At 34.5% G+C, this 19,194-nt stretch overlaps 1 protein-coding gene across 4 annotated transcripts; it reads left to right on the top strand.

Moving 5' to 3' along the window:
* The first annotated feature begins 10,717 nt into the window (after positions 1–10,717).
* FAH1 (fatty acid hydroxylase 1) lies at positions 10,718–18,629 on the top strand. Of its 4 annotated transcripts, XM_088891987.1 has the most exons (8): positions 10,720–10,933; positions 11,621–11,746; positions 13,434–13,504; positions 14,024–14,116; positions 14,333–14,529; positions 14,650–14,755; positions 16,936–17,082; positions 18,113–18,629. In XM_088891987.1, exons 3-8 carry the CDS (start codon positions 13,454–13,456, stop codon positions 18,230–18,232), a joined length of 714 nt encoding a protein of 237 aa, XP_088748113.1. In that variant the 5' UTR covers positions 10,720–10,933; positions 11,621–11,746; positions 13,434–13,453; the 3' UTR covers positions 18,233–18,629. The 4 variants fall into 4 exon arrangements, with proteins under 4 accessions (XP_088748114.1, XP_088748113.1, XP_010247169.1 ...); XM_088891988.1 differs by lacking the exons at positions 11,621–11,746; positions 18,113–18,629 and adding an exon at positions 17,465–18,057 and having other exon boundaries at positions 10,718–10,933; XM_010248867.3 differs by lacking the exon at positions 11,621–11,746 and having other exon boundaries at positions 10,720–10,891.
* Positions 18,630–19,194: the final 565 nt, after the last annotated feature.

Genomic DNA, 19,194 nt, shown 5'->3' with positions numbered 1-19,194 from the left:
ATGGTCATAGTGTAGGTGTTTGGCATTGATGCATTTTATGAGTACAAGTTTGCCATGTCAGGAGAAAAAAAAAGGGAATGTTGTTAATTGTGTTTGGCAAGAATTTCTTCTTTTTCTTCTTCTTTTTATTTTTTCGAAAAATGTTGCTACAATGATTATGTCTTGGGATTCATGAGAGGTGATTCTCTAATTGAAATTTCTAGAATCACCATAGTGATGTGGCACATTGAAAACATTATAAAAATAAAGTCAAAACACTTTAAACACGAGCATGATTTGTGACACATTGTAGTTGTGGTGAGAAAATGGCTTATCCGGTTAAAAATCGAACGGAATAAACCGAAATTTTTAAAATTAAATTTTTAAATGAAAAACCAAACCAAACCTGAAATATTGAAAAACCAAAATAACCAAAACCAAAATTTTTGGTTCGGTTTTTTATTATTTTGGTTAAAACAGGATTTCAATACTATATTTTTTAATGTATATTATAGTGTATATTTTAATATATAATATATATTTGAATATACATTATATATTAAAAAAAGATATTATATAATGTATATAATAAATTATATATTTTAATACATAATATAATACAATATAATATATTTTATACATATTTTATATGTATTATATGTTAATATATATATATTATAGATAATAAGGTTTGGTTAATTTGGTTTTTTTGGTTAACCAAAAATTTCTAAACATGAAAACCGAAATAACCAAAAACCAAAAAAACTGAAATCGAAATTTTCGGTTCGGTTTTTTGGTTTTAACCGAATAATGCTCACCCTATCAACGCCATACGGGTTGAACCGTCGACCCAAAAACTAGAGGCTTGAATGGTTGCATAACTTTTTGCTTGTAATTTTTGTTGTCAGAATGGGTCATTCGTTCAAACCGTCAACTCGAAACCGGTGGCACATATATACATATATATATATATATATTAAAGTGCTGCCATTTGGCGAAAGGGGAGACCGCCCCTATCCATTTAATAGATATATATATATAAATTATGTAATAAAATTATAATGTATAATTTTATGTATTATTCAATTTTAATAACTACATAAAATTTTTAGAAATTTCAATAAAAATTATTTAAATAAAAAAATTGAAAATTTTGAAATTTAATATAATATTTAAATATTTCAAAAACTAAATATTTTAAAGAACAAAATATAAAAAATAGATAAATAATTATATAATAAAATATTTAATATTATGTAATAACTCTAAAATATAAATAACAAAATATTTAAATAACAAAATATTTAACATAAATAAATTTTAAATATTTAAAATAACGAAATTAATTAATAAATGTAAAATTTTCTTAAAATTTTAAAAGTAATTAAAATAGATATCATCATATTTGAATTAATAATAGTTTTATATTTTACATAATTAATAACGAAAATATGTAATAACAGTATAAATTATAATTTTTGGAATATTCAATTTAATAAATAATTAATAATTTTAAAACTTAAAGAATGAAATTATTTTAAATGAAGAAATAAGATTTTAAGTAACTAAATTTTAAATGTTTTAAATATTTAAAAATTTAATAACTAAATCATTTTTAAAATTTATTTAAATAACAAAGATAGATCAAGTAAGGAAATAAAGTAAAGTATTACCTTTAAAAAATATTAAAAGCACAAAAATAATTATAATAGATTTGGTAATATTTGATAATAAGAATATAAATATGAATTATTTAAAATCCTGTTAATATTATTGAAATAATGAAAAATAAATTAAAATTGAAACTTCTAAACATAAAAATATGAAATGACTTCAAAAAATAATTTTAATAGATATTAAAAATAGAAAAACAATTAAAATTATTGTACTAATAATAAAAACATAAATTCACTAATATCAATTAATAGTTCAAGAAAATAATTTTCAGAGAAATGATTTTTATTAATAATAGTTTTAAAATCTTTATCTTTACCTATTATATATTTTTATGTACTAAAACTCATATTTATTGTATTTTTAGTGGCTATTTATTGTTCTTTTGTGAGAAATATGTTTTCACTAATTATGTACAAATGTATTTTGGTTTTTTTATTTAACAATAAATTTTTGATAACTATTGGAGATTAAACTATTGTTATTTAACTTTCTAAAATTTAATTTATTGTACATATTGGATTTATTGTATTTTATTTATAAATATATGTATTTTCGTTATAATTTATTGATTTTTATTTATTAGAGATTAAACTATTATTGGAAAGTACACTATTTATCGATTAATTTAATATATTTTTAGTATTTATTGTATTTTCGTAATTATTTTTTGTTGTATTTTTATTAGTTATTTGTTCTATAAATTTTCAATAATTATTGGAAATTAAGTCGTTCTTATTTATTAGAGGTTGGACTATTAATTTAGCTAAAATTAATTATTGTTATTTTCATATGATAAAAAATATTAAATGTAGTATATAAAATATAAATAAATATTAATTATTTTAAAAGTTAAAATATAATTTTTTTTACTCATATGTATTTTTTTTGTTTCAGTTTCACTTTGCTCGTATGTATTTTTTTTACTTGTATGGAAATGCAATGGAAATAGGGAAAGAGTAAAAACAAAAGGTCTTATTGGAGTAGAAGGTTATATGGGTGGGTTGTAACCCTAAATATGAAATATGATGTAGGTCAAATTTATTGGATCCTTGTTGTCAACGATAGCTCAGAGTTCGATGAGTGTAGTTGGAAGCTGAATTTGCAAGAAAGATGATGTTAGAGGGCCCAGGGGATTTCTTAGGCAAGGAACTCTAATGATCAAATTAGTATCGAGCTCCCCAAGGTGGTAGAAATCAATGAGGGAATCAAAGCAAGAGCATGTGTTTATAATGTGAACATACCTTCCGAGGGTGAAGGGCTCATCAATTGCCTTGTGGACTACCATGTGGTGGGACATGACTGGAGGTATGAATCATCCCTCATTAATTGGACCCAATCAAGATTCCAGGTCCGATTTTAGTAAAACCCAATGGGTAGTAAAAAATCGTTGACCCATTTGATCCGGTATATATATGTATGTATGTATGTATTTATGTATAAATTTATGTATTGTTGACATGGCATGGTCTAACCCATTCGACATACAGTCAAACCGGTGACCCGTGACCTGAAGGAAAAAATATTTGACCTGCGACCTAGAAGCCAAGTTATCAAAGAAGTTGGGTGATGTTAAGAAGAGTATGGATGTGCTCATTCGTGACCTGGAGAAGAAGAAACCGAGATGTCAAAGCGAAGGACGAAGCTTCACAAGGAGTTGAGAGTGGCAAAGGCTAAAGCTATCAAAGAGTGCTCAGCCTCAGAGGAATTTTAGGTAGATTGAGACGAGTATGTCCCTGCCTTCATGAACAAGGGCTTCAAATTCATTGGTGCATGTAACCATACTAAGAATAATCATCAGTGAATGTTACAAAGTAAGAGTATTGGTTCCATGTCCTAACATTCATGAGACTACATACATTTGTATGTATATAGTCAAGTGTGCTTGTACTTCTTTCAAGCTTACTTGTAAATGGCCTCTTTGTCATCTTGCCTTGGAGGCAAGGTTCACAAGTTGGTAGATGTTCTATTTTTAGAAAATCTAGAGGACCATCCTTCACCAATCTTTTGATTCATTCTTTGTTTTGTTTATATGGCCAAGTCGGTAATGCCATAGGCATGTGGGATTAATCGCTTCTCGTATTCATTTGTTTCTATAGAAGGGTGGACTACATAAAAACCATTGTCAACTTCTCCATAAGAAAGGAATTTGTTGTTCAATTTAATTGTAATCTTATTATTGAATAAAATAAAATAATCATCCTTACATAACTTAGAAACTTAAATAAAACTTCTCCTATGTTACGAAACATAAAGACAATCTTTTAAAGTAATTATCCCTTCTTTAAAAACTAGTTCTACTGATCCTATAGAAGCAATTGCAATAGTTGTAGATGTACCCATGTAGAGTACAACCTCATAATTACTTAGTCGTCTACTTTCCTTGAACCCCTATAAAGTGTTATATGCATGAGTAGAAGCCATAGAGTCAATACACCAAGAGACAGAAGTGACCAACATATTGGTCTTTATGACCTGAGTTTTGATATTACCTTCCTTCTTCTTCCCAAGGGAATCTAAATATTGAGGACAATTCTTCTTCTAATGCTCGGTTTGCTTGTAGAAGTGACATTCATCCAATAACTTGTCTTTCTTCCCTTCTTTGATTTGTTGCCCTTCCTCTAGGGCATCTTCTTGCCCTTTCATTTATTCTTGGCATATTTGCTTCCTTCAACAAGCATGGCTACTGTCTTATCCTTTCTAATCAATTCTTCAACCCTTTGCAATAGTGTTTAGCTCCTATCCTACAAGCTAGTTTTTAACTCGTTCATGTTATAGTTAAGGACAAACTAATTAAAAGACGTGGGTAGAGCGTTCAAGATGGCATCGGTTTTTGTGTCATCATGAATTTTGGAGCCAAGAGCCTCAAGTTCATTCATAAATCCTATCATCCTCATGACATAGTCATGAACCGGTGGGTTCTCAGCTCTCCTAATGGTCATCAACAATTTGAGGTACTTTTGTTGTGTAGAACAATTCTGCTCCTCATACATGGCCTTCAAGATATCCAAAATATTTATGCATGCAGTTATTTTATAAAATTATCTCTGGATAGAGTTGTCTAGTGAGGTGATGATGTAACATCGGGCAAGAGAGTTATTGGCAATTTCTCGAACGTGAGCATTAAGTTAAGGTTGTGAATCCAGTCCGTATAGTTGGGTCTTTTGAGTTTGTTGTCATCTAATAGTTTAGTGAATGGTTTATCTGCCATTTTTTGACAAATTGCACGAGTAATTAGTCCACAACCTAATTATTGTTTTATGTTATGTACCATAGAAAGGGCTTTTATCTATATTCCATTTCCATTTGTTTATCTCTGAAATTTCCCTCAATCTCAGGGATGGAGACAATATTCATGCCTCTGGAAATGTGGGATAGGTGCATGAGGCCAAGTTTTCAATTGCATAATCCTATCACTTTCTGTGAAGGATCATGAATCCACCAATCTCTCATGAGCTTCCCCTTCGGTCTGCATTAGACAAGGTTCATAGCCATTTTACATTGAACTTTTCTAATTAGTAAGTATTGACCCGTCATATTGGGAGCCCCAAGGTACTGTGAGAGAGCCTTCCATTTTAGGATAGGCCCCTCCCACTAGTCTATGACGCCCTTATCTTCTAATGAAGCACTCCAACTATCTCAGTGAAATGGATAGCCCAATTTTGTGGTGCATCTCTACCCATCAATTCAGCCCATTTTCATGCTAATGATAGAAGGCCTTTAGAGATATCATTTGATGATATTCTATATCTATTAATGTGGGTTCCGGAAAACTCATGGTCGGCTCAAAGAAATGGAGTTGTCACCCATTGTTCAGAGGAAATGGGCCCTCATTTTCAAATTTGAAAATCGATTTACTTGTTTTGATAATGACTCCGTTCTTCACCAGGAAATGCACCTAACTGAGAAATTTTGGATTGAAAGGATTGGGAATACTCTCACCTCTCTGCCTCTATTATCAGCCTAGAAGAAGTTGAGAACAATGGTTTTCTGAGGTCTCAGAACTTTCAAGCAACCCAAAAAAACAAACTCGAGCTATAAATGTGGTGAGAGGCTTACCTCTCGTATGTAACCTTGTCAGTGGTATTCTAACAATCAAACTAATCAAAAGAGTAGTTGAATGGGTCCAATAGAGGTTTGAAATGATTCAATGGTTAAAGATTTTGTATAAATTTCAAATCTAAAACATAGTGGATAGATTTGGAGTTTATAGAGTTTGAGTTGGGAATGAGAGTTCTACAGAGGTTGGGGAACGCTTTTGAGGTTTCTACTCTTTCTTTCCTCCTCCAGCTCACCCTAGATCCTCCCCTCCATCAGTTATCTTAAGCTCGAGTTGGATCAGTATTTATAGACAAAGGAAGGGAGAGAGTTCTAAAATTTGTCCAATTAAAGGGCTTAAAAATTTTTCTAACCCAACCTGGGAACTGGTTTCCCAGTGATTTTGAAATATGAAATTTCTAAATCAATCTTGCACTGAACCATACTAGATTTGAAATCTAAATTAAACTGATCATACCTTATACATGCTACAAATTGCAGCTCCTAGAGAGGTAGTTCACACCTAATATCAGTTATACAAACCAACTTACACTGTAGATGGCGTAGTGTACAAGAGAAGCCGATTCAACAACATCATTTCAACAAAACTACTATTCAACTTGCTTGGATCGAATGGAATTTGTGAGACTGATTTCCTTAATGTTTTTCTTACAAAATCAAAGTGGAAAATTGATAAAAATCAGTTCTTACAATGGGTAGGTCATGCTAGGGTTTCTAGGAGACAATGGAAAAGAGGAGAGAACAAGAGAGTAGAGAAAATTAACTTAATTGGACTCTCCCCTCTTTCTCCTTTATATAGAGAACTCTCCTAATCTACTTAGGAAATGATCCAAATCAAATTTGGATTAGGACTCGATTTTTAATTGATAAGCATGATCTTCTTAAGAGGATAGGTGCTCCATAACCAAATCAATGCCCATCTTTAACCCAAGTCACATGACAGATCACTCAACTAATCACATCAGTAATGGGCCTTAGGCCCATACCCATTTTATCCAGTGGTTCATGTTCCTAAGTGTTGCATGGACACTTTGGGTCTGAATCTTGTATGGTGTGGGACCCACAAAGGTTTCACACAAGTCCATAAGGGTTCAGATCTACCCTTAAAAGAGGTCAGGCCGAATTCACTACTCAGGGCAGTGAACCCCTGACCCAATCAGCTTGGGCTCAGTTTGAGCCCAACATTTACCACCAAATGATCATTGGATTTAGTCACCCTATGAAGGCTCAAGGATAATTGACTTATGTAAGATAAAGTTAATTAGGTAATCATCCCTGTAATGGTCTCTTACACTTAACCTCTCGACCCATAAATCATTAGAACACTACCCTCAGTTAAGGACTTCTCCCCTAACTGTAAGATGTAGTGTTACAATTTCTGCTCGGATGGATCCCGAGATTAAAATCTTTTGCAAACCTTTTTCATAAAATAGTAATATAACATATAGATACATTTTGCAAATCAGATTTCAAATATAGTTGAAATCCACTACTGATAGTTTAGGTTGCTATTAGAGAGAGTGTAAAGCTTGATATTCACTTCGTCTAACAAAGGGGTCGATCCTATCATTATGGTCACCCACCCAAGTAATTTCCTAAATTACCCCAACATGCCCAAGTATTTGACCCTTGATGGATCTCACTAGTTGGCACATTAAAGGTAGTTCAATCTAATACCTAGTGTAGTATTATAATCAAGTATGAGGTTAAGTGCAACTTTCTAGTTTTGTCCATCTATCTCCAAAGTGCATAGCATAATTGGAAATTGATCCGGGTTCAGTGTTTCTTGTAAACACCCACTAGCTGTACTTGGGGTCTAACCCTAACAACTGAGACAAGCTTCTCCAATTGTTTGGTAGCACACTAGTATCAGCATTGTCAAGATGAATTCCCCAAGTCTATCCAATGGATGAGAATGTTTTAAATTAACATGCGTCTCTTAAGTATCCAGTTTAAGGGGTAATTCACAAAAAACATACCAATATGAATATGAAACAATAATATACTTTATTCGTTTACAAAGAAATGTTTATGTACATCAATCTAATTGGAGCTAAGGGCATACACTGTCTAACAATGCAAAAGTGGGTGGACTAAGATAACATTGTATAGCGATGGTGTTTCAACAACTAAAATTTATGCTTCATAGTGGCCCTTCTTGGTGTGGTCCCCATTGTTACCAGTAGGCTAATCTTCCCCATTGGGCGAACTACGTCCCCACTAAAACTGACTAGTGGTACATCAGTTGGGACGAGTTGCTTCCGATCAAGTTTCATCTTCTCAAAGGCATTAATAAATAGGATGTTAGCAAAGCTACCACCAAGGTGTCATCGTGAGGTAAGCAGACATCCTTCTGATCTTCTTTATCGAATGAGATTGTTTCGTCTAGCTTCAACCGCTTCAGAGGTGGGCTTCCTTCTTTAGACTACAACTCTTGAATTGATCACTGTCATTATTTTGCGGGTGCTTCTTCCTCAACCTCCTTTTCTCGGTCTTTGGGCTACTTGGCAGGTTGCGTGTCTTAACGAATTACTTGAGGTAGTTGGGCTGGATCAACTATGTAATCTTGTTCTTCAGGTCCCGACAGTATTTTGGTATCGTGTCCAATGGTCCGATGAAACTTGCAATACTGATCTTCGTTTCTTTTTCTTGGGTTACCTCTCATTTGTGGGGGCCATTTTAGGTAGTCTATTTTCTTGACTTGCATCAGGATCTCGCCCACTTGGCATTTAGTGGAGTGTAGCTGTTGTACCTTTTGGGTAGAGTTTAAGATCGCCTAGGTGGTGTACGAGATCATCTGGACGAACCTCCTTCACTACAGCTCCACTTGCTAGTGCTTTCACCTCGGTCCTCATCTTGGTCCTTTCTTTTCTTTTTCTCTCCTTGGTCTCTTCGAGCTTGGATGACCTCTTTAGTGTTCATGTACTTTTTCTACTTGGCTAAGGAACTCAGTCATGTTTTGGGGCGATTTCTTTGCTAGGGAAAATGAGAGGTATGGGTGTCCTTAACCCCATGGGAGGCTGCTACTTTTGCTACTACCAGATTGAGATCGCAGATTTCGAGGGTCTTCAAGTTAAATCTTTGAATATATTCTCAGATAGTTTCCTTAGGTCATTATTAGACGTACATCAAACTCGTGGTGGTCTTTTGATATCTTTGGTTGGTCGTGAAATGAGCCTCAGAAATGCTGCTAAACTGGTCTCGACTCTTGATGGAGATCAAGGCAAGCCCTGAGTACCATAGCCGAGTTGTCTTCCTTAGGGTGGTTGGGAAGGCTAGGCACATGCTCACCTTTAAGGCCCCTTGCTATCAATGACAACTCAAAGCTTGATGAATGTTGCTGAAAGCTGAGTATGCAAGAAAGATGATGTTAGAGGGCTCGGGGGATTTCCCGGGCAAGGGATTCCAACGTTCAAGTTAGTGCTGAGCTCTCCATGGTGGTAGAAAGCAACGAGGCAAGAATTAGAACAAGAGCATGTGTGTGTATATGTGAACATACTTTTTGATGGTGAAGGGGCGCACTTATATAGACCTCAAAACTCGGTTGTTACATGTCCGACACGTTCGGGCTGTTAGTGCTCATCCGTTTGTCACTTCGGGGATGTGTCCACATGACACCACATGTGTCCATATCCGCTTCCTTGTAAAGCGGTGACAGGCAGGCTTATCGTCGCAAGGCGGGTATCGTGTCCTCATATGTCTCAGTCCAGCTATTCGGTGCGAAGGGGGAAGAGCGAGTGTACCGTGTAGGTTGGAGATGTGCTGAGGTTGGAGAGGTCCCTCAGGTTGCGGGCTGCCCAAGTCAAACGAGTAGGTTGGGGGCATGGCATAGTCAAGTTGAACGTGTACCTTAGGCCGATAGGGCTTCATAAGCCGATCTATCAAGGTGCTTTTAAGCATAATCCAACCACGTATGGTCATCAAATGATTTTTGGACTGCCATGTGGCAGAACGTGATTGGAGGTATAAATCGTCCCTCATCAAAATATACGAGTGGCAAATGGATTAAGAGGTCAATATGGGTGGGTTGGTACTCAACCTGCACTCAACTCACCCATTTGCTACCCGTATTCCAAGACTCTTGTGGCAAACATTTGTCTTTAAAAAATAAAACGGACGTATTTGCAAGATTACAATAATGTTTTTGTATTCAATTCCAATACGTGGACCAAAATTTCAAAAACAGGCCATCCATTCGCTCAAATTAAACTCTTGAATCTTGATAGGCGAATGGAACCATGGACTTTGAGATTGGTGAACATGAAGTAGACAATGTAATAGGAGAGAAAATTTTCTTTTTTGGAAAGAAAAATGATACTTGTGGACTGGTTGGTTTGTTAAAAAAAAAAAATAGTTAATTGGATAGACTAGTTGGTGAAGGTTAATTTTGTCATATAAAAAACGATACTTGTGGACCAGTTTTGTTATCATCAACAATGATACATGTGGAGTTGTGGACCAGTTTTGTTATCATCAACAATGTTGACTTGATAAAGGTATATACATAAATTATAGTGTGAGAGAGGGGATCTCTATTGAAGAATGGAATATGTCAGATATGTTTAAGACAATTTTAGAAAAGTGAGGGAGTAAAGAAAGATCCCCTTAAAAATTAAAACCCGTGTGCTTACTAAACCACTAAATTATGAGACCGGTTCTGCTCCTCTTACAGGGCACTTCATACCGATCTTACACGCACATCTTACTATGGGAAACATCTCCCATATTTATATTAATCACGGGAGATATTTCGAAGGTGGATGTGCCTGTGAGGCGCCCATGTGTGAGGAACAGATCCGATTCCCTAAATTATTTATATTAATTAAAACTTAAAATAACCAAGCGACATTTTTATGCTACTTATTTGATTCTGATCCAACGGTTGGCATCTAGAAAGCACATGCAATCGACCGTACAATGGTACCCGGCTGTGACATCTGCTTAGCTGGCAACCGTTAAAAACCAACGTGATATCACGCTGGCATCTCTAGATTCCGTCTAAAATTGAAGTGGGGAGGCCTTGTCAATCTCTCTCTCTCTCTCTCTCGCTCTCTCGCTCTCTCGCTACAAATAATGTCCTCTTCGTTTGAGACTTGAAAATCTCCGTCACTCGTTCTCCCTTTCTTCTCCCTTCCTTCACATTGCAACGGAGAAGGAAATCACGAACTGCCTGAGCGAGGTACACACCCATATTGCCAGATTTATAGGATTTTCAAGTCAGGTTGGTTGGTTAAATTTGACTTCGTTTTCCTAGTGTTTTTATGTTATATTAAGTTTATTTAAGGTACTATGCGATTAGGAGTTTCAGATCTGAGCTTTTGGGTGTTTTTCTCCTTGATTAGTGTTGAGATTAATGTCTTTTCTGCGTTACCTTTGGTGTTGATTCTTTGTTAAAGATGTTTTCTGTGCTGCATTGGTTCTTGATGTTTGGGGTTGAATTCTTGCTTTGTTTACTTAATGCCATTTCTTTGGGAATCAAGTTAGCGTTTTTGGTTGTTATTTTTGTTTTTGGTTTTCTTCTTGGTGGTTTAGTTGGATTCGACTATGATGGCATGAATCGTGAAGGATGAGTTGCAGACTAGGCAACACCATTTGGGTTCAGAAGTACTTGTTTATTGTTTTATTACTCTATTAAAACTGGTGCTGGATGATTTTGGAAACATGGTTTTAACAGAAGTAAATGGATTTGTCAATGGAGCTTGAGTTCAATGATATACTGAGTAAACAAAACAGAAAAAAAAGTAATTGTTTCTGCAAAAGGAGGATATACATCTGTCAATAGAATGATGGTGTCTGAAATATTTCGAATTGAATGCTCAACAAAATATAATATGTCAAAAAAAAAAATCAAATCAAGGGGCTTTTTTTTTTTGATGAATTCAAATCAAGGGGCTATTGCTTGGTGCAGTTGTAAAATCTTGGCCTGATAAGTATGAGAATATGGGTTCGGCCACTTTGTGCAGAAAATGACAAAGGTTAGGCCTGTATCCAGTCCATTCCTCTCAAGACCACGGCTAGCTAGGGCCAACATCAGGTAATGGCTCTATATTATTAAACAAATCAATGTGTACCAAGAGAAATTTTTAATGCGGTTCTAAGGCCATAATAGAAAGTGTTATTTTATATATGAAAAATAATGTGCCATTTCAAGGGCAAATATAATGATATACTGTTGATCTAGAACTGGTTATTAATTTATTATGAATCCTTTATTGTTTCAACATGTCACCATTGCTTATTTCTTGTTTACTGTTAAAATTATTATTTCTTATTCACTTATTTATGCTGAGGCGATTGTCGTTAAGGCAGATTCTGACATGAATCCACCTATTCCTGCCACATGAAGGATCTTTTAGCCAATCTAGACTGTCCATCAGATAGGGGATCCACAAGATTGTTCACATGTTCAATTACACAGTTCATATCGTCCATATGCTCCACCGTGCATTTCTTGTTTCCACAACTAATAAATTTTTTTTGATTTTTATTTCCACAACTAATATAGCCATTCAAAGTTTTAATTTTTTAATAGAAAACTAACTTGTAAAAATTAGGGCTGCAACTTGGGCAGGCTTGGGTTGAGCAGTTGCTAAAACTTGAATGGGCCTGGCTCAAGGGCTTGCGCTTGAATACTGTGTAAATTCTTCAAGTTAGGTACCTGATTTGCACCCCTAATAAAAGTGGACTTGTCACGTAGCAAGGTTTTTTGGTCCTTTTTTCTTTCTTCTTCTTGAACTTAGCATGGGGAATGGAACTTGGATACTGCTTTTGAGCTCCAATTTACTCTGTCATATGTAAGATTACCTGACCCTTTTGGCCCTATGGCCTTGCATCTGAGCATATCTACAGCTCCTGCCCCGTAGTGTCCCCTTGCATCTCTTGTTTCCACAACTAATTTTGCCATTGAAAGTTTTATTTTTTTAATATTTAATATAAAGCTAACTTATGAAAGTGGAATTTCCATGTGGCATGGGTTTTTTGGCTGTATTTTTCCTTGGCTACGTTTTGATCTCTAGGTTATTTGTCATGTGTAAGATTACCCGAATGTTTGGGAAAGCAAAAAAGTTCTTGTCAAATCACAAAGAAGGGATTGATGGCATTTCATCTGAGCATATTTCAGAGGGTTCCATACATAAGGGGCCTTTGCTTGGTACAATGGTAAAATATTGGGCTGACAAGTGTGAGAATGCAAGTTTGATCTTTGTACAAAAATGTCAAAGGTTGGGTCCATATCCAGGCCACCCATCCCAACACCCTACATAGCTTGGACCAACTTTGGGTAGTGGGCTTTTAGATATATTGATTGCATTTTTCTGTATTTGCAGCCCCAGGCATTATCTTTTAAGCCTTTATTTTTCTTGAGTAACTGTAAAATATAATGGTTTTGTGATGTGAGAAAGGGAGAGACTCCAATTATAGTAAACTGTACAATGTTATGTGTATTCAAAAAGAACAGAACTACATAAGTATACTAATTAGAAAACAATTGTTCCTCTGTAATGTTAGTAGTGTCTATTCCAATGGAGAATTTTCTATAACCTTTATTCAAAAGATCCTCTCCACACCATTATCTGTTTTTCCAACGAATAGTATGACCTTAATTTGTTTTACATTTAATTCTCCTGTAGTTTCAATTTTAACATTTATTCAATTGTTTTCAGCTTGATTATACAGTCATTTCATGTATAATCTTTTCTTCTTGTATTTAAACATGTCTCCAGGTACATAATAAGGTGCCAAGATGGTTGTGCAGGAATTTACTGTGGACTTGAATAAACCTCTTGTATTCCAGGTATTTTTTATTGTCTTCATGGTATCTTTTATATTTCTTTTTCTATAACATTATTAAACATGCTTGATAAATATATAAAGCCTAAACTGTGCTATCACTAAATTCTTTTCTTTTTCTTTAATTTTTATCAGTCTTTTTTTCCATTTCATTTTGAGAACATTTTTTTTTTCATGTTTTTGTATGTTCTGCCTGTTTTATTCTTCTCTACAACCATGTTTTCCCATGATTTATATTCCATGTGAATACCAGTTAGTTGCCATTCTAGACATGTCTAAACTGTGCTATAACTGAATTATTTTTTTTAATTTTTATCTTAGTATTTTTTTAAATTTCATTTTGAAAACATTTTTCATGTTTTTGCAATGTTTTACTTGTTTTATTCTTCTCTGCAACCATGGTTTTCCGTTATAACTCCATGTGTATACCAGTTAGTTTCCATTCTAGACATGTCTGACTGCACTCCATTTTAATAGTTCTATTTTGTATGTTCAATTTTTAATCTTTTAAAAGGTTTTATAGGTTGGTCACCTTGGCGAAACTTACCAGGATTGGGTTCACCAACCTATTGTTAGCAAGGAAGGCCCACGGTTTTTTGAGAGCAATTTCTGGGAGGTATCTTCTAATTCCTGTCTACATGAAACTTTCTATTGCTGTACACAACCGCCCACTGACACCCACCTAGTTTAGCACACATAAAATATTGGTCAATTTGCAAGGAATGGTTTAGATTGCTTGCATTCCATATTTCTTATTACTACGATATTTTATTTGATTAGTATAAATATATACATGAGTTTAACTTTGCAGTTGATTTGTCACTTGAAACAGTTCTTTACCCGAACAGTATGGTGGGCAGTTCCTCTCATTTGGCTTCCTGTTGTTTGTTGGTTCATCTACACATCTTTTCAAATGGGCCATACTCTTCCTCAAGTATGTCTAATGATACTTGGTGGCATATTTGTGTGGACGTTGTTGGAATACACTTTACATCGCTTCCTGTTCCACATCAAAACAAAAAGCTACTGGTTTGCTTTCTCTCTTTAAGATTTATTTAAGTTATTATTCATGTATTCTTAATAATCCCCATTTCAAATGTTTTTCCTTTTGACTAGCTAGTACTTGATATAATTGATGACTTACTGCAGGGGAAACACCATACATTATCTCCTTCATGGTTGCCATCATAAGCATCCCATGGATGGGCTACGACTTGTTTTTCCTCCTGCTGCAACAGCCATTCTTTGTGTACCCGTGAGTTGGAATTTTCCCATCATCTCTTTATCTACCTTAATTAGCCTTGTAAAAATAAGAGAGTGACGTGGTTATATGACACTAAGAAGATAAATAACATCATATCTTGCTGGGTTTCTATATATTCCTAAGTGTTGGATTGGACAAATATGATCATATGATCATTTTGAATAGATTGGCCATGGAAACTCAAGCTATGTTTGTTTGAATGCAAATTTGAACCAGATAAAAATTTTGCACCCAGTTTAGTTTTGCATCCATTTGTTTGTGACTATGATTTATACCATAGTTTTCAAGGCGCCAAGACGAGGCTAGGCGACTGGGGAGCACCTTGTCGCCTAGGCGATTGATATTTTTATGTTAAAACATAGATCCTGGGGTAGTTCCCTAGGTGCCATAACCATATTTCTTTAATAATTATTCATGATTTTCATAAGAAAAGTATAAATTGCATATTAAAGTATAGAAAATCAACATATTCATGAGAAGAAAAGGTAGAAGGAAAATAAAATTCAAAAAATATAGGGGCTGAACCCTTATTTTTGTTATAGGAAAAGAAGAAAATAAAAAGTATTGGTAGAAGAAGAAGAAGAAGAAGAAGAAGAAGAATATATGGAAGATGAAAATGTGCTGATAAGATAAAATTTTAAGTTCTTCCTTACTTATTGGTTCAGGTTTTCAAGTCTTTGAGGGTTCAATACAGCATTTAGCAATGTTTGTGTCGACTAAACCCTAATAAATAAGAAAATAATAAAAAGAAATTAGTATATAAACACACAAAATGATTATTTTAGTTTAGTAATGTCTATTTTATAATTATAATCTAAAAAAAAGAATGAATAAAAAGTATTTTATAGTAGGAAGTAGAAAACTGCTTGGCGATTAGGCGAGGCGAGCCTCAAAGGGCGCCTTGTTGCCTAGGCGTTGCCTTGACAACTATGATTTATACTCTAACCTGATGCAAAATCTGCAATTTTTGTCTCATTTGCATCCATCAGCAGTGCAAATTTTGCATCTAAAAAACTAATGCAAAGTTGCACCACTTCTTCCTACCTTAATTCTTTCTCATATAAAGTGGGAATCATATCAATTTGCTTCCTACCTTACTCCCCCCAAATAAATAACCTTTCTTCTGCCTCCTCTTTCATATCTATTGGGGACCACATCATTTGACTCCCTACTTTACTTCTTAAAAACAAACAAAACAAGGTCAAGTGAGAAAACCAGGATTTACACTCAGTCCATTTGCACTCCTATTCATTTACACCACTGCAACCAAATGGAGCCTTAGGAAGTGTCAATGAGTGGACTGATTTGATGCAAAATGATATGAAACTCTTACTGAGCATATCCCTTATCACCCAATCTAAAGCTTATCACATTAATGAACTCAATGAAGCCTTGTCTCGATTTTGAGGTTGGCTTATCACAACTTCATGAACTGGTATCATAGAATTTATTCAAAATCTAGATTCAATAAAATGTTATTGCAGATGAAAAATATTTTCCTCTCTAGAATATATTTATTTTTATGGCACAAGGTATTTCTAAAAGCTGGAATACCATGATACCTGATATCTGTACATGCCTACCATTGTTGGGAAATGGAGTCATATCCCTATTATATTTCCTGCATGTTGTATCCTTGTTTGTGTTGTTATCTAGGGGTGGAAGTCAGGCAGGCTGGGCTGGGTTTCTTCTTGTCAACCCAGGCCCAACCCTAAGATTTGGGCCTAAGGCCCAAACCCAAGGTGAAACTCGACCTTCCCAACCCGAGCGCAGCCTGCACTGTAATTGATGCACTTGGGTAGGGCTCAGACCCAATCTGGGATCAGGTTGGTCAATGAATGCACTCTAAAATTACACATGTACGTATGCATTTATGCAAATATGTATGTATTTTTTTATTAATACAAATATTTATGCATTTATGTAAATATGTATGTATATATGTAAATACATATCTATATATATGTATGTATGTATGAATGTGTATAGTTGTTCTGGGCTGGGTATCATAGATGGGATATTGTTGTGCAGAAAAACAGGAATGTTGAGAAGGAAAACTCATTTGTCACTCACTTTTCTGTTCTTTCTTGGGAGCAAGTATTATTAACTCATTTAGCTTTTCTCATTCAATTCTTTGCTGATTCTGATTCCTTGTGGTTTATGAATGCTAGTTCTGGAACCTCGTTAAGTTTATGTCAACTCCCTCTATTGCTCCTGCTTTGTTCGGTGGTGGTTTGTTGGGATATGTAATGTATGATGTCACACACTACTATCTGCACCATGGACAACCATCCAAAGAAGTGCCTCGAAATCTCAAGGTTAGAAGGAAAGCAGGAAGTTTTCGTGTTTATACATGGTTATCTATTTAAAGTTTTACCCATAAGCAAGCATTCTATATGTACTATAGAATTAATACAAATAACAAATTTTGGACAAAGTCTAAACTCTAAAACATCCTAGGCCAAAATTGAACCTAGCAAGTTGTGTTTGATATAACTGCTGAAATATGTAATGAAAGAAGAATGCTGAAAAGATGCCAAATTTTCCATTTGGCATATCAGCACTTGTAATACCTGCTTAAATGCTGCATGAAGTGCAAAAATTTGGGTGATTAGTTTACCTTAAAATTTTATATATCAACAGTGCTGATTTTAAGCCATTCTTAAGTTTGGAATATTTTCTTCATTCTCCTTTCAGCAGTTATCAAATGATGCCTCATGTGCGTCTCTCCTGAGCTTTTCCTCCTTTTGAGCTGCTATCATAGCAAAGGATTTGCAGCATAGTAAGTGTCTTGTAAGTGTGGGCCAATTTGTCTACTGCTGCAACATCACTTTGTACATGTGTTTTCTTTAACCTACCCAAAGAATACAATATGCTTAGGTGACAATTGGCATATTAAGTGGGCCTCAACCGTTTGGTACTCTTAGGTTATGTTTGGTTTGAAGGAAAAGGTAGGGAAACCTATACAAGGTTTGTAAAGGTTTCCCTACCTTTCCCTTCTTTTCCCTACTTTTTCCTTAAAACCAAACACAGTCTTAGTCTATCTATATCTGCGTGTTCTTCATTATTAGGCCTTGGACATCTGACAAAGTACTCGGGATGGCAGAAAAGGCCGTTGCTGATAAAATGGTTGATATCAATAATGTTTAAGTAATATTTATAAAAAAAATAATGTTCAAGTTATGATCCTTTGATAGAGTCATGGTTCATTATCATCATCATCTAATCCTTATCCCAACTACATGGGGTTGGCTACAAGAATACTGTTTCACCATTCCACTCTGGTTAGTGCCTTATCCGTTGTTTAATGGAGTCATGATTATGATATTTTTTTTGTGCTTTGGTCAGAAATATCACTTGAACCATCACTTTAAAGTTCAGAACAAGGGCTTTGGGATTACTTCATCACTTTGGGATAGGACGTTTGGGACGCTTCCTCCATCCAAAGCTTCTCAGAAGAGTAAATAATCTATTTGCTGCTGTAGAGTGAACAGGCATATTGGCTTTGTTCAGGTGTTGTAATTTGTCATGAAGCAGCCTGGCTTACAATTGGATATTGTGATCATCCTTTGTTACTGGTGTTCAGTAAGCTTGGTTAATCTTAAGAAAATTCCTCATGTATCAATTCTTTATCTTTATTTGTATTTCTTACTTTAGCTGCTTGGCCCAGGTTTAGCAGGATATTGGTGATCATACAGTTTCTTCATATTGGCTCCTAGTTGTTTGTGACTTGAAATATTTTTGTAGGGAACATTTTCCAGACTTCTTTCCTGAGCAACATAGTTTGAAAGATGTTCTTGTATAGTTTATTATTATTTTTCCCTTGTTTAATGAAAGCTAGTATGGGAAGGCAGGTATAAGTCCATAGGTTTATGATTTCTCGGGCATGCATGAATATTTATACATAGTTTTAGTGAGAGGAAACAAATGAATGCATATCAGCAGAACATGACGGCACCAATCCAATAAGCGAAGGATAATCAAGAAAATTTAAAATAAAATTTTCTTCAAAGGACTATTTCAATGGTTTGGACTAAAACTAGTCTCTATTAAAATATCAAACTATTTTAAATATTATCTTAATAATAGGACATTATTTCAATGGTGACTTCTTTTAGTCCAAACTATTTGATTTTTATCATCAATGTTACCTCAAGTTTCTTTTCTAGTCTAAACCTAATATTTTGTGAACTTGTGTTGTGATCTTTAAAAAGTAGAAAGGTTCTTTGAACATTTTTGAACATTTATCTATCATAAACAGATTTTTATTTAGCTGTTTCTGTTTTTGGGCTTTGAATGTAGTGAAATTTTGGTATTCTGAATGTTGGAATTCTTGAAAAATGTCTATTTCGTTATTTTATCCATCTAAAATTTGTTTAGTACTTTTAAATGCTATATTGCTATTAACATTGAAAATTATATATTTTGTT

The sequence above is a fragment of the Nelumbo nucifera genome, chromosome 7 (genome assembly GCF_055504915.1).
Source record: "Nelumbo nucifera cultivar China Antique chromosome 7, China Antique-T2T, whole genome shotgun sequence".
Taxonomy (NCBI): Eukaryota; Viridiplantae; Streptophyta; class Magnoliopsida; order Proteales; family Nelumbonaceae; genus Nelumbo; species Nelumbo nucifera.
The sequence above is the reverse complement of the archived record's forward strand: the minus strand, read 5'-3'. Positions and strand labels throughout refer to the sequence as shown.